The sequence below is a fragment of the Myxine glutinosa genome, chromosome 9 (assembly GCF_964187855.1).
Source record: "Myxine glutinosa chromosome 9, kmMyxGlut1.1, whole genome shotgun sequence".
NCBI classification, from domain to species: Eukaryota; Metazoa; Chordata; class Myxini; order Myxiniformes; family Myxinidae; genus Myxine; species Myxine glutinosa.
Genome location: NC_136269.1, coordinates 149,989,465 through 150,002,734, shown reverse-complemented (window position 1 = coordinate 150,002,734; position 13,270 = coordinate 149,989,465). Strand labels below are relative to the sequence as shown.

The 13,270-nt window shown below is 43.3% G+C and overlaps 1 protein-coding gene across 1 annotated transcript in view; it reads right to left on the bottom strand.

Annotated features, from left to right (window-relative positions):
- The window catches only part of ZFYVE26 (zinc finger FYVE-type containing 26), a 332,760-nt gene that overhangs the window by 79,853 nt on the left and 239,637 nt on the right, over positions 1–13,270 (bottom strand). Inside the window, exons 32-33 of the mRNA XM_068127936.2 lie at positions 10,273–10,301; positions 6,134–6,267 (exon numbers count right to left, since the gene is read on the bottom strand). Coding sequence (XP_067984037.2) covers positions 6,134–6,267; positions 10,273–10,301 — 163 coding nt within the window. The remainder of the gene's footprint in view (positions 1–6,133; positions 6,268–10,272; positions 10,302–13,270) is intronic.

Genomic DNA, 13,270 nt, shown 5'->3' with positions numbered 1-13,270 from the left:
AGGAAAGTTCAATGAATGCAAAATGAAAGGTCATCATTCAGTGGGGTTATCCATAATAATAATAATTCAGAGCTAGACACAAGTCATGTAAAACATGCACACTCATAATCATCATACTATCATTTAAGAAGTGTCTCTGTTTGTTTGCTTTTCAATCTGCTCCATAAACCATTGGAATGGATGAGTTGAAAATGTTCGTTGTACTCGCAGAGCATATGGGGCTTCGGGGGTTAAAAAAAATCATAGTCCTGGGGCTAAGGGTGAAGGGAAGACCCCAATTCTCTCCATGAATTTGTATCATACAGCACCATATCATATAGCATGTTATCATATAGCACCCGTGATGGGAGTCGGTATTGAAAATCACAACTAGAACGCCACTCAGTAGAGCGCATACTCCCGCGTGGGTCAAGTTGGAATAGTACGATTTCACAAAAGTTTGAGGGAGTAGTTCAGTGACAACACAAGACAAGACAACACAAGACAGACACTGCACAGATATATATTTAGAATATATAGCTAGATTAAGAAGATAATGTAAAAAAAACAACAACCCAATTTCACTTACATTTTCGGATTCAGCGTTCAATTCTATATAAGTGAGTGTATTTTGAGGCACGTGTGACTTCAAATAAAATTGTAAGCCAGGAAAACGTCGTTTCATTCCTTTGGGATACAACATGTAAAACTGGCCCAAACGTCAAAACAAAACTCGCTCATTTTAAGTCGTACAAGCTAATGCAACCACTCATTCTTCTGGGAAGAATCCTGTGCACATGCTAGCCACAAGACTTTCTGCTCACCTTCACTCCTTCAGTCCTCTTTTCTCCCGCCTCTGGAACAAACTCCCTCACTCTCTTCAATCCCACTCCACCCTCCAGGTCTTTAAAACAGCTGTTCACCACCATCTCTTATCCTCCCCCATCCAAAACCTTGATCTTTTCTACCCCCACTAATTCCACCCAAAATCCTACACTTTTTTTTTTTTTTTTTTAAATACCAACTTCTGTCCTGGAAGTCCTTGGTCCCCTTGTGTTTTATACCTCTCCCCCCCCCCCCACCCCCTTTCCCACGCCTCCTCCCCCCAAGCCCTCTCCCTCCCACACTTCTCCCTGCTCTCAAATGTTGTGTTTGTGTGCTTCCCCTTCTCTCCCCATATTGTCTTCCGCTCCCTCTTTTTATATATTTGGTTTGTCTGGTTGATTTGTTTGTGAAATAAATGTTAGCTCTTTCACGAGCCTCGATTCAGTATACAAAAAAAAAAAAAAAAACAAAAAAAACACTTATAAGTCATCTAAGTCTTTATAGGTTCATCAAATACTGACACCGCGATTGGCATTTGCTGAGGTAAATGTTGTTATCTCTTCTAAGGTTAAAAAAAACAAAAAAAACAGTTTTAAAGTATTATATGTATCAAACGATACATTTTATGAAACGGGGAAACCTAATACGCACTTTAGTGGTTTTAAAATGACAGAATAGGTCTTTATTAGAAAAAAAAAAAAGAACATTGAAGACGACGCTGCTAAAAAAAATACACCGCTCTCACGCATAACAACGAGTTTAAACTACATTTACAACAAATATGAAAACTATTTTCATATCACAATGTTAAATATAGAATATAGAGAAGATAATGTAAAAAAAAAAAGAGCCCTATCTTCCAATGGTAAAAAAATCCTTCAAAAAATTCCTGGATCCAGAATAATATCCTGAGCTTCACCAAAAACTAATCAACTCTTCCTTATCCCAAGGGCAATCATCCCATCAACTTTCATACAAATCCGTTCAGAACTTTTCCAGATATCTTGTTCACGAACACACACACACACACACACACACACACACACACACACACACACACACACACACACACACACACACACACACACACACACACACACACACACACACAACTCCCTGGCTGGAGTAATAAAATACACCATAGGCATCATAAATGTGTGGGGATTAGCCCGTTTGAAATGACAGATTCAGTAATAGCAATCACAATCCAGAAACATTAAACATTCAAACAAAAACGACGTCATGCAGAACACGATACTTGCAAAATTCACTCCCACCCTAAAAAAAGTTGCTTTCGATACATCAACTTTTCCATTTCATTAAGATTGAAATTAACAATCTTAATCAATGCTCAGGTCAATCGGATGAAAATTTATGATTTTAGAAGTTTGACCTCGAGTTGACCTTTGACCTTAAAAATAGTTGGTTTCCAAACTCAGTAATGCACTATACAAAAGCTGTTTAATTTTCAAGTCAAGCGGATGAAAATCAACAATTTTTCAGATGAAATTTATGATTTTAGAAGTTTGAACTTGAGTTGACCTTTGACCCATTGACCTCAAAAATAGTTAATTACCCAATTCAGCGAGGCACTGTGCAAATGCTGCTTAACTTTAAAGTTAATAGGATGAAAATGATGATTTTAGAAATTTGACCACAAGATGACCTTTGACCTCAAAATCAACAGGCTTCTCAGTTGTAGCTACCTCGACAATCTGGGGAAAGTTTCTTGCTGATTGGTTTAGAATTGTGACCTGTAGGTGAGTGACAAAGAGAAAGCAGACAGAATGAAAAATCACTCATAGAGCAACACTTGGCAAAAGAGAAACAAAGGAGAATGACATACAGTAGAGCATCGTTTTGACCTCACAAATAATTGGTGGTTGAATTCTGTGACCTGATATGCCGATGAATTTCGTCTTCACATTTTAAGTTAATCTGATGAAAAATGACAATTTTAGAAATGAGGTGTATGTTGACCTTTTGGCCAATGCTGATGTCAAAAATAGTTGGTGGTTAAATTCAGTTAGCTGACATGCAAATCCTAATAAAATTTCAAGTCAATCGGATGAAAGTTGAGGATTTTATAAAAATGATAAAAGTTGTTCACCGTTGGCCTTTGTTGACCTTTTGGCCTATGTTGACTTCAAAAATAGATTGTGGTTGAATTCAATTTGGACATGAAAATCCTATTCAAATTTCAAGTCAATCAGATGCAAATTGTGGATTATAGAGATCTGAAAAGGTTGTTGACCTTTGACCTATGTTGACCTAAAAATAGTTGTTGGTTGAATTCAGTTAGCTGATATGCAAATCATATTCAAATTTTAAGTCGATCGGATGAAAATTGAGGATTTTAGAAATTTGAAGAAAAAGTGGTCGACCTTTGGCCTATGTTGATCTTGTGACCTATGTTGACCTCAAAAATAGTTGGTGGTTGAATTTAGTTTGCCGATATGAAAATCCGATTCAAATTTCAAGTCGATCGGATGAAAATTGAGGATTTTAGGAATTTGAAACGGTTGTTGACCTTTTAGCCTATGTTGATCTCAAAAATAGTGGGTGGTTGAATTCAGTTAGCTGATATGCAAATCATATTCATATTTAAAGTCAATCGGATGAAAATTGAGGATTTTAGATTTTTTGAAAAAAAGTGCTTGACCTATGGCCTATGTTGACCTTTTGTCCTCAAAAATAGTTGGTGGTTGAATTCAGTGACCATCTATCTATAATTCCAGTAATCTCTGTGTGTATGTATGTATGTATGTATGTATGTATGTATGTATGTATGTATGTATGTATGTATGTATGTATGTCTGTTTGTCTGTGACCGCTGTTTCTCGACAACTACCGGTCCGATATACTTTAAACTTGCCAGGTATATTGCTGGGGACCCGAGGATGTGCCTTTTCAAGGTTTCATATTAATCGGAGAAGTACTTACCGAGCTATGTCCAAAAAACGATTCAACCAATCAGAGAGCAGCGAGCTATCACGTGTGCCGAACGTGGCGAACAGACTCTGCCTCGGACGGCACATTTGAGAGCGTATTCATTTATTTCACGTTGGAAAACTATGTTGGCGTTAAACTATGTTTTAAAACTAATTAAAACTAATTTGCGATTCATCGTAACTGCGATATGCGACCTTCCGGACAGTGAAGACTGCACTTCCGGCAGCCAATCACAGAACGCGTTGTTGCGTAGGCGTGGCCGATGTGAGAGCGAGCCGAGCCGAGCGCGTGCGCCATTACGGTTCGTAATTCGATTTCTTCCGGAGAGTTTCTCGATTTCTTATGCGCATTATTTCTCCCAATTCAGTCAGAGCGAAGGGCGGAAGCGAAGAGCGTTGTTTTTTTTGTTTACGGGCGTACGGGCGTACGGGCGGGGTAGAGCGTACGGGTAGCGTTTTTTTTTTTTTTTGGCAAGGAACGGGCACCCACGTACGGGCATGCCCTAGTATCTGTAAATACTGAAAAATTTCACCGTTTTGGTGAAGTTTCGTGAAGATTAGATTAAAATTGTGACCTGTAGGCACGCAAAAGTGAGCGGACGGACAAGCACACAAACCGGAGTGATCAACAAACAACATGAGATTGTGGTTTGATGATGATGATGATAAGGATGGAGGATGAGATTGTGGTTTGATGATGATGATAAGGATGGAGTATGCGATTGTGATTTGATGATGATGATAAGGATGGAGTATGAGATTGTGGTTTGATGATGATGATGATGATAAGGATGGAGTATGAGATTGTGGTTTGATGATGATGATGATAAGGATGGAGTATGAGATTGTGGTTTGATGATGATGATGATAAGGATGGAGTATGAGATTGTGGTTTGATGATGATGATGATAAGGATGGAGTATGAGATTGTGGTTTGATGATGATGATAAGGATGGAGTATGAGATTGTGATTTGATGATGATGATAAGGATGGAGTATGAGATTGTGATTTGATGATGATGATAAGGATGGAGTATGAGATTGTGATTTGATGATGATGATAAAGATGGAGTATGAGATTGTGATTTGATGATGATGAAAAGGATGGAGTATGAGATTGTGGTTTGATGATGATGATAAGGATGGAGTATGAGATTGTGATTTGATGATGATGATAAGGATGGAGTATGAGATTGTGATTTGATGATGATGATAAGGATGGAGTATGAGATTGTGATTTGATGATGATGATAAGGATGGAGTATGAGATTGTGATTTGATGATGATGATAAGGATGGAGTATGAGATTGTGATTTGATGATGATGATAAGGATGGAGTATGAGATTGTGGTTTGATGATGATGATAAGGATGGAGTATGAGATTGTGGTTTGATTATAATGATGACAAGGATGGAGTATGAGATTGTGATTTGATGATGATGATAAGGATGGAGTATGAGATTGTGGTTTGATGATGATGATAAGGATGGAGTATGAGATTGTGGTTTGATGATGATGATAAGGATGGAGTATGAGATTGTGGTTTGAGAATGATGAGGATGTGCAGCATCTACACCAGTGCAGCACCTTTAGTTATGATTGTTTAACATCATTAGCTGTGGATGTGGGCCATGCAACACCTCCAGCTCGGGTTGCTCAACAGTATCTGCACACTGTGCAGCACATCCAGCTGCGGGTTGCTCAACAGTAGCTGCAGAATGTGCAGCACATTCAGCTGTTGGTTCCTTGACGCCATTAGCTGTGGGCTGTGCAGCACCTCCAGCTGCGGGTTGCTCAACAGTAGGTGCACACTGTGCAGCACCTTCAGCTGTTAGCTGTGGGCTGTGCAGCACGTCCAGCTCCAGGTTGCCTGACATCTCTATCTGCAGGCTTCTTGATGCCATGAGCTGGTAGCAGCTCGTCGCCTTCAGCTGCCAGTAGCCAAGTCCTGCTTTTTCTCCATCGTATTGGGATAAAAGTCCACGAAGATCATGGTCCTTTGAGGAAATTTGCTTCTTCAAATTGTAGAGATTAGAAAGGGATGAAGATGATCCCATACACGTTAATGAAAAAAAAATGAGAATAAAATTTAGCAGCAACCCATGTTGTGGTGCGAACGCGAATGCACCATTTTTGTTCACCATCACTTCCGCATTCACGTTCACACCAACTTCCGCTCATAAAATCAATGTGGGTGGTGTGACACGTGCTGTGAACAAAGGGCCCTGGAAGGAAGTGGCATTCATACGGAGTTGTTTGCATTCAGATGGAAAATTCTCCAGTCTTTCCAAATAAATGGTATGAAAAGAGGGCCAAGTTACACACAACATTGAATACGGCACAGGAGTGGTTCAACTCCGGCATAGAATGGCCTTGCCTGTTCAAATGAGAACTCTTCTCGCAGGTGCTGATTGTGTGACGTGTCCAATGAAAGCTGCCACTGTGGTTTGGACAGCTCTGGTGAAAGCAGCTCCTGGGGCAAGGTGTAATCCAGTCCATTTGCAGACTGATCTGCAATTTAAGAACAACAATAATAACTAGAACTTCGAGTCCACGCAATCCGAATCTGCGAGCCCGTGCAGTCCCATTTGTAATTTACTGGGAAAATGGAGCCGAAAAATAGAAAGAAATAAAGATCCCTAACTCCTAGCCCTAACTCCTAGCCCTAACTCCTAGCCCTAACTCCTAGCCCTAACTCCTAGCTCTAACTCTTAGCCCTAACTCCTAGCCCTAGCTCGTAGCCCTAGGTCGTAGCCCTAGTTCGTAGCCCTAACTCCTAGCCATAGCTCCTAGCCCTAACTCGTAGCCCTAGCTCCTAGCCCGAACTCCGAGCCCTAGCTCCTAGCCCTAACTCCAAGCCCTAGCTCCTAGCTCTAACTCCTAGCCCTAGCTCCTAGCCCTAACTCCTAGCCCTAACTCCTAGCCCTAACTCCTAGCCCTAACTCCTAGCCCTAGCTCCTAGCCCCTAGCCCTAACTCCTAGCCCTAGCTCCTAGCCCTAACTCCTAGCACTAACTCCTAGCCCTAAGTCTTAGCCCTAACTCCTAGCCCTAGCTCGTAGACCTAACTCCTAGCCATAGCTCCTAGCCCTAACTCGTAGCCTTAGCTCCTAGCCCTAACTCGTAGCCTTAGCTCCTAGCCCTAACTCCTAGCCCTAGCTCCTAGCCATAACTCCTAGCCCCTAGCCCTAACTCCTAGCCCTAGCTCCTAGCCCTAGCTCCTAGCCCTAGCTCCTAGCCCTAAGTCTTAGCCCTAACTCCTAGCCCTAGCTCGTAGCCCTAACTCCTAGCCATAGCTCCTAGCCCTAACTCGTAGCCCTAGCTCCTAGCCCTAGCTCCTAGCCCTAGCTCCTAGCCCTAACTCCTAGCCCTAACTCCTAGCCCTAGCTCCGAGCCCTAACTCATAGCCCTAGCTCCTAGCCCCTAACCCCTAGCACTAACTCCTAGCCCTAAGTCTTAGCCCTAGCTCGTAGCCCTAACTCCTAGCCCTAGCTCCTAGCCCTAACTCCTAGCCCTAACTCCTAGCCCTAACTCCTAGCCCTAGCTCGTAGCCCTAACTCCTAGCCCTAACTCCTAGCCCTAGCTCGTAGCCCTAGCTCGTAGCCCTAACTCGTAGCCCTAACTCCTAGCCCTAGCTCCTAGCCCTAACTACTAGCACTAACTCCTAGCCCAAACCCCGAGCCCTAACTCGTAGCCCTAGCTCCTAGCCTGAACTCCGAGCCCTAGCTCTTACTCCTAGCCCTAACTCCTAGCCCTAATGCCTAGCCATAGCTCCTAGCCCTAACTCCTAGCCCTAACTCCTAGCCCTAACTCCTAGCCCTAAATCTTAGCCCTAACTCCTAGCCCTAGCTCTTAGCCCTAGCTCCTAGCCCTAACTCCTAGCCCTAACTCCTAGCCCTAACTCCTAGCCCTAGCTCCTAGCCCTAGCTCCTAGCCCTAGCTCCTAGCCCCTAGCCCTAAGTCTTAGCCCTAACTCCTAGCCCTAGCTCGTAGCCCTAACTCCTAGCCATAGCTCCTAGCCCTAACTCGTAGCCCTAGCTCCTAGCCCTAACTCCTAGCCCTAGCTCCTAGCCCTAACTCCTAGCCCTAACTCCTAGCCCTAGCTCCGAGCCCCTAGCCCTAACTCATAGCCCTAGCTCCTAGCCCCTAACCCCTAACTCCTAGCACTAACTCCTAGCCCTAAGTCTTAGCCCTAGCTCGTAGCCCTAACTCCTAGCCCTAGCTCCTAGCCCTAACTCCTAGCCCTAAGTCTTAGCCCTAACTCCTAGCCCTAGCTCGTAGCCCTAACTCCTAGCCCTAACTCCTAGCCCTAGCTCGTAGCCCTAGCTCGTAGCCCTAACTCCTAGCCCTAACTCGTAGCCCTAACTCCTAGCACTAACTCCTAGCCCAAACCCCGAGCCCTAACTCGTAGCCCTAGCTCCTAGCCCGAACTCCGAGCCCTAGCTCCAAGCCCTAGCTCTTAGCTCTAACTCCTAGCCCTAACTCCTAGCCCTAACTCCTAGCCCTAAATCCTAGCCCTAACTCCTAGCCCTAACTCCTAGCCCTAAATCCTAGCCCTAACTCCTAGCCCTAGCTCTTAGCCCTAGCTCCTAGCCCTAACTCCTAGCCCTAACTCCTAGCCCTAACTCCTAGCCCTAACTCCTAGCCCTAACTCCTAGCCCTAACACCTAGCCCTAACCATTTTAACAAGTGAGCAGGTTCTAGAGTTTTTAAGAACTGAAGCTTCAAGCTCACAAATCAATACCACCTCGGTGTGCTTCAGCTGTCTGTCAAATCCCATGGTGATGAGTTTAGTAGTTCTGGAGAAGATCGTTTTATTTATGGGACAAAATCCAACATGACCACCAATACAACATAAAATCCCAAAACAAAATCCATCAGGAAAAAGTTGCAATGGTGTGCTATAATAAACATGTGCACCATAGTATAACCTGGTGTAATGTTTTTATTAAAGTCTTTACACAAAAATTGATGGAACTAGAATAATAATCCAAACAATAACAATAAGCTTCCTCATGCCTGTCAGCTTGGAAGCATCTTACTATAATTCACCAAATGCCCGTCCGTCTGTCTGTCTGTTCGAAGGTACCGTAAAAACTGCTGAACCGATCACAAATATATTTTGGGTGGGCAATCCTGGGATCTCCAGGAGTAAAATAGGCTATTTAGTTTTCCCAATTTCAGCTTTGGTCTCCAGCATTCTCAGGGTTGGACTCCCGCATAACGTTCATTGTGACGATGTTCTCATTGTGACGATGTTGTGACGATGTATGTGTTCACGGGACTGTTTGACGTGACGGTGTGAACGTAATTTCGTAATGTTTTTCGTTTCGTAATCCTATAATAAACGTTTAATGTTTAATGAATGTTTAATGCCCTTCGATGTCCGGGGCCGCACGCGCGCTACACTGGACGGGCCAGCATGTACCTTGCCCTTCACCGTCAGGCTCGGCTAAACTGCTGAGCCCCATCCGTGATGGGGACTGGGGCTTGAGACAGTGTCCCACGAACGAGGAATTCCCAGTAAGCGCGAGTCATCAGCTCGCGTTGATTAAGTCCCTGCCCTTTGTACACACCACCCGTCGCTACTACCGATCGGACGGTTTGGTGAGATCCACGGATCCCCAACGGGTACGTTTTTTCATGGAAGTCCTTCACGAACGTGCTGTCCATGTCTGACGTGCGACTGAAGGTGCTACAGGAATGTGGAATTTATTGGTTTCATGCTTTGGCATTCGCCGTATCTGCATTGCCTGTTTGCTTCTGGCCTCCCACACGTGCGTAGCACGGCTATCTCCCTAGTAATAATAACAACAAGTATAACTGTAAGCAGTGATGCCAGGGCCCAAGCGTCCGTTCTAGTAACGATGCCATCCCATGATGTAATTTTTATCAATGTACATTTCCCATAGGTAGTCAAACACATTTGAAGTTTCGCATTGATAAGTTAAGCAGTTTCAGAGGAGAGGGATTTTAAAGGATTTGCTTCTATCTAAAATGGCTGCCAGACCAGGTGACGTCCATGACAATGTCAACAAACGTTTTTCCCCATGGATAGTTGATCACATATTTAATTAAAGGTTTGCATCGATCGGTTAGTGGTTTCTGAGAATAATTTAAGATTTTCACCACAGCAAGAATAATAATCTGAACTGAATCTACAGGCCAGGATGGCTTGGTCCGCCAATAAAACAACAAGTTAGCTTGGTGAGGCAAAATCCAACGCTTCAATAACCTGCAACAGAGAAACCAGGATATTACATTCCTGGTCATCAGATGCACAATTCATGGAAAGCACATTGCCAAGGAAAGACATCAAAAACATAGTCTCGATCGACAATCTTGAAGGTTAATATCAATTGTGATTATAAACAAAAAGTTTGAATGTAAAAAACAACAACTATAAGTCAATTAGATAAACAAGGAATTTGCTTTTTAAAGAGCCACAGGTAAGTCTGCAGGAAAGTATTTGGTTTTAGCCATCGCAATAGATACAATAATATGCTTTGTAAAATTACCTTGATCATGGTTCTCGTCAGAAATTGATCTGAAGAACAGAAGCAACAGTTGAAATTGTCATTTGTTACCTCAAGCAAAATAACACGATTGCCAGACCCACATGATGGCAAAACCACATCAAATTAATAAGATCTTTGTTCACTTCACAATGTGAACCATCTTCCTCACAAGGAAAAATGTTCTAAATCTTAAACAGGGAGTGAAATTATAAAAATGACACAGGTAACATTGCACATCACCATGAATAACAGGTAACCCCGGCAGATAAAATCAACAAAGCAACTTCAGTTGCATCAAAATGCACTTCTTCAGTATTCTTCAAATAGCCATTCTTCAAATAGCCATTGCAAACTCTTCACCATGTCAAATTAACTTAGGCCTCAACAAATGTGTCTAAGAATGCATTTCTGTGAAAGTGAAAAAGGACGATGGAAACACCAGACATTTTAAACCGGCAAAGGGACATGATTATCAATCCATTAGTTGGGGAGTAACAGGATAAACTGGAGGTAGCATACTCGTTTTAGCGATCAAGGCAAGTTATTTCCCCGACATATACATTAACACAGTCACACACATATATATATATATTGTTGCGGTTTTTAGAACCCTCCACTTTGTAAATATTTGTAATAATCCCTTAGAAATAATCCCCTGTAAATATTCCCCTTTTTGTGTAAAGGTCAAAGGTTGCAACCTAGTTAGGTCATATTGCAACACGTAGGACACATAGAAACCTCTTTAGATATCTCATTAGTATGTGTTCTAGTTAAGGATCTGTTCCCAATAGTTTGACTCTGCGTTTGCATTAAACAAATAAGATAGGCCCTTTCAATTATCCCCAATCTCTCTCGCTCTCCAGCCATCAATTAACACCTACAGTCGGGGTTGCTCATTTTCCTGCCCTCCCCTGCCTTTTTGTTGGCCGCGTTTTGCTGCACAAGACGCCATTAAGCACGCGGTCAAGTCCGGAGAAAAAGGGGGGAGGAGCTATCGAGCGAGGCGGATCCCTCTTAAGGGTGGAGCCAAGGAGCCCTCATCACCCAACCAGGGCCGAGGCCAGCGCCTCGGTGGGCGTATCCAGATGAACCGCGGCTTGATACGCGAGCGCACTATATAAGCGCTCGTGTGGGACTGCTTGCAAGGTCGGTGCAGAGCGTGGTGGAGAGCCGAGCAGAGTGGCAGGGTCGCAGAGAGAGAAGTGAGTTGGTGCTTCATGGCTTCGGGCAGAGCAGAGCGCAGAGCGTGGTGGTTCGTGGCAGCCGAGAGGAGAGAGGGTTGGCGCGACGTGTCAGAGCTGGAGAAAGAGACTGCTTGCCAGAGTTGGAGAGAGACGGTCCGCTGGCGTTCAATAACGACCATACCAACCGCGCTGCCTGCCGGAGTTTCGCCGCGGCATCAGAAACGTGAGCCGGAGTGAGCGTGGACGAGAACCGGACAGGTGCCCACGCTGAGCGGCTGGACCTTTCTGCCTGCTATTCCCCATTCGTGTAAGTGTGTTTGTTCTGTCCTGGGAGTGATAATATAGGACTGTATAAGGTTTGCCCTGTGTATCTGCTTCTTCTTCTTCCTGTACATTCTTCCCTTTCGTTTCTTCTTTGGTTTTGGTTTTGTATATATAATTAATAAAATACACCTGTTCCTTCTTATTCTTTGGGGTTTCCTCTCATCCGGTCGCTTTAGTCTTTTCCAAATTGAATACCTGTGGCACGATATAGGAACCGCTTAGAATCGGGTTTAGACTGCCACTAACGGCTCGAGCTTCGGATTGCTAAAACCGCTCGGCAATATTCCATCTTGTCCGTGGCTTGGGAAGGAGTATCGCCCTGCTTCCGACTGGAAGGATCGCAATATCATCTAAAGTAGAGTCCCTGTATAAAGAGAGTTGCGCCATGCGCTGACCCGAGATTTCTGGTCACGTGATTTCGTGGCGCCATTTTGTGTCTAACTTCACCGTGCGTGAACGTCAGCTTGGTACGGGAATGTTGTTTATTGCCAAACAAAATGACTGGTTGTTCTGCTTTTGGTTGTTCAAACCAATATGGGAAATATAAGATGTATAGATTTCCAAATGATAAAGTCAGAAGACAAATTTGGGAAGCGAAAGTCAGATGAAAGAGCTGGAAAGCGATCGACTCCTCGAGACTCTGCCAGGTAGGCCCACGCCGCTTGATGATCGATGTTCAAAAGCAATTCTATCTGCTCGGTTTTTTTTTGGTTGTCTGTCCGTTGAAAACCCTTTTAAAGGGAAGTGATTTGTGTTTGTTTATAATCTTCAAGGAGCTGACCAAAAATGCATTTCCGTGGGAAGAACCCTGCTCAATTTTTTTCGGGTAGTCCTAGCGGACCGCATATTGTCATTGATTGATGAAATGTCCCGGTACAGTGACATTGCCTGGTCTGCGGTTGGGTAGTCTGCGGGCAATGTCACTGTACTTTTTCAGAGGGAATTAATTTTGATTTTATAGGGGTGGGAAACCCATGGTCCGTTTTGTTTTCAGTTGTCTGTCCGTCCATTCAAAACTTATTCCGAGGCAAGTTATTTTTTTGGTTTAAAATCTTTAGCCTAATCGGCTGAAATTAAACAAGTTATGGTGAATACGACGTCTTATCTGTGCTTTTCCATATCTGTTCGACTAGACGAACCGTGCACACTGCAGGTATTTTTAAAAGTTTTTTCTCTGTTTAATTACGGCTTGGCGCAGTCGAAAATTAAGTGTTAATTAAGTCGCCAGCTATGAAACATATTAATCGATCAGGCAATATCCATCAGAGTTCTGGGCAAGGGTGTAGTAATAAATGAACGTTTCAATCTTACTAGATGCCGATGACGTTTTCCTTATGTCAGAGACAGAAGCTGACTTGCAGCTTGTTAAATCATTACAATGGAAATCGAATATAAATGTCGATAAAACTAAGGTTGTACACTATAGAAATATGGCAATACCACGTACAGAATTTGTTTTAAGTGTGTTAGACTATATGTCGGCTGGAAGT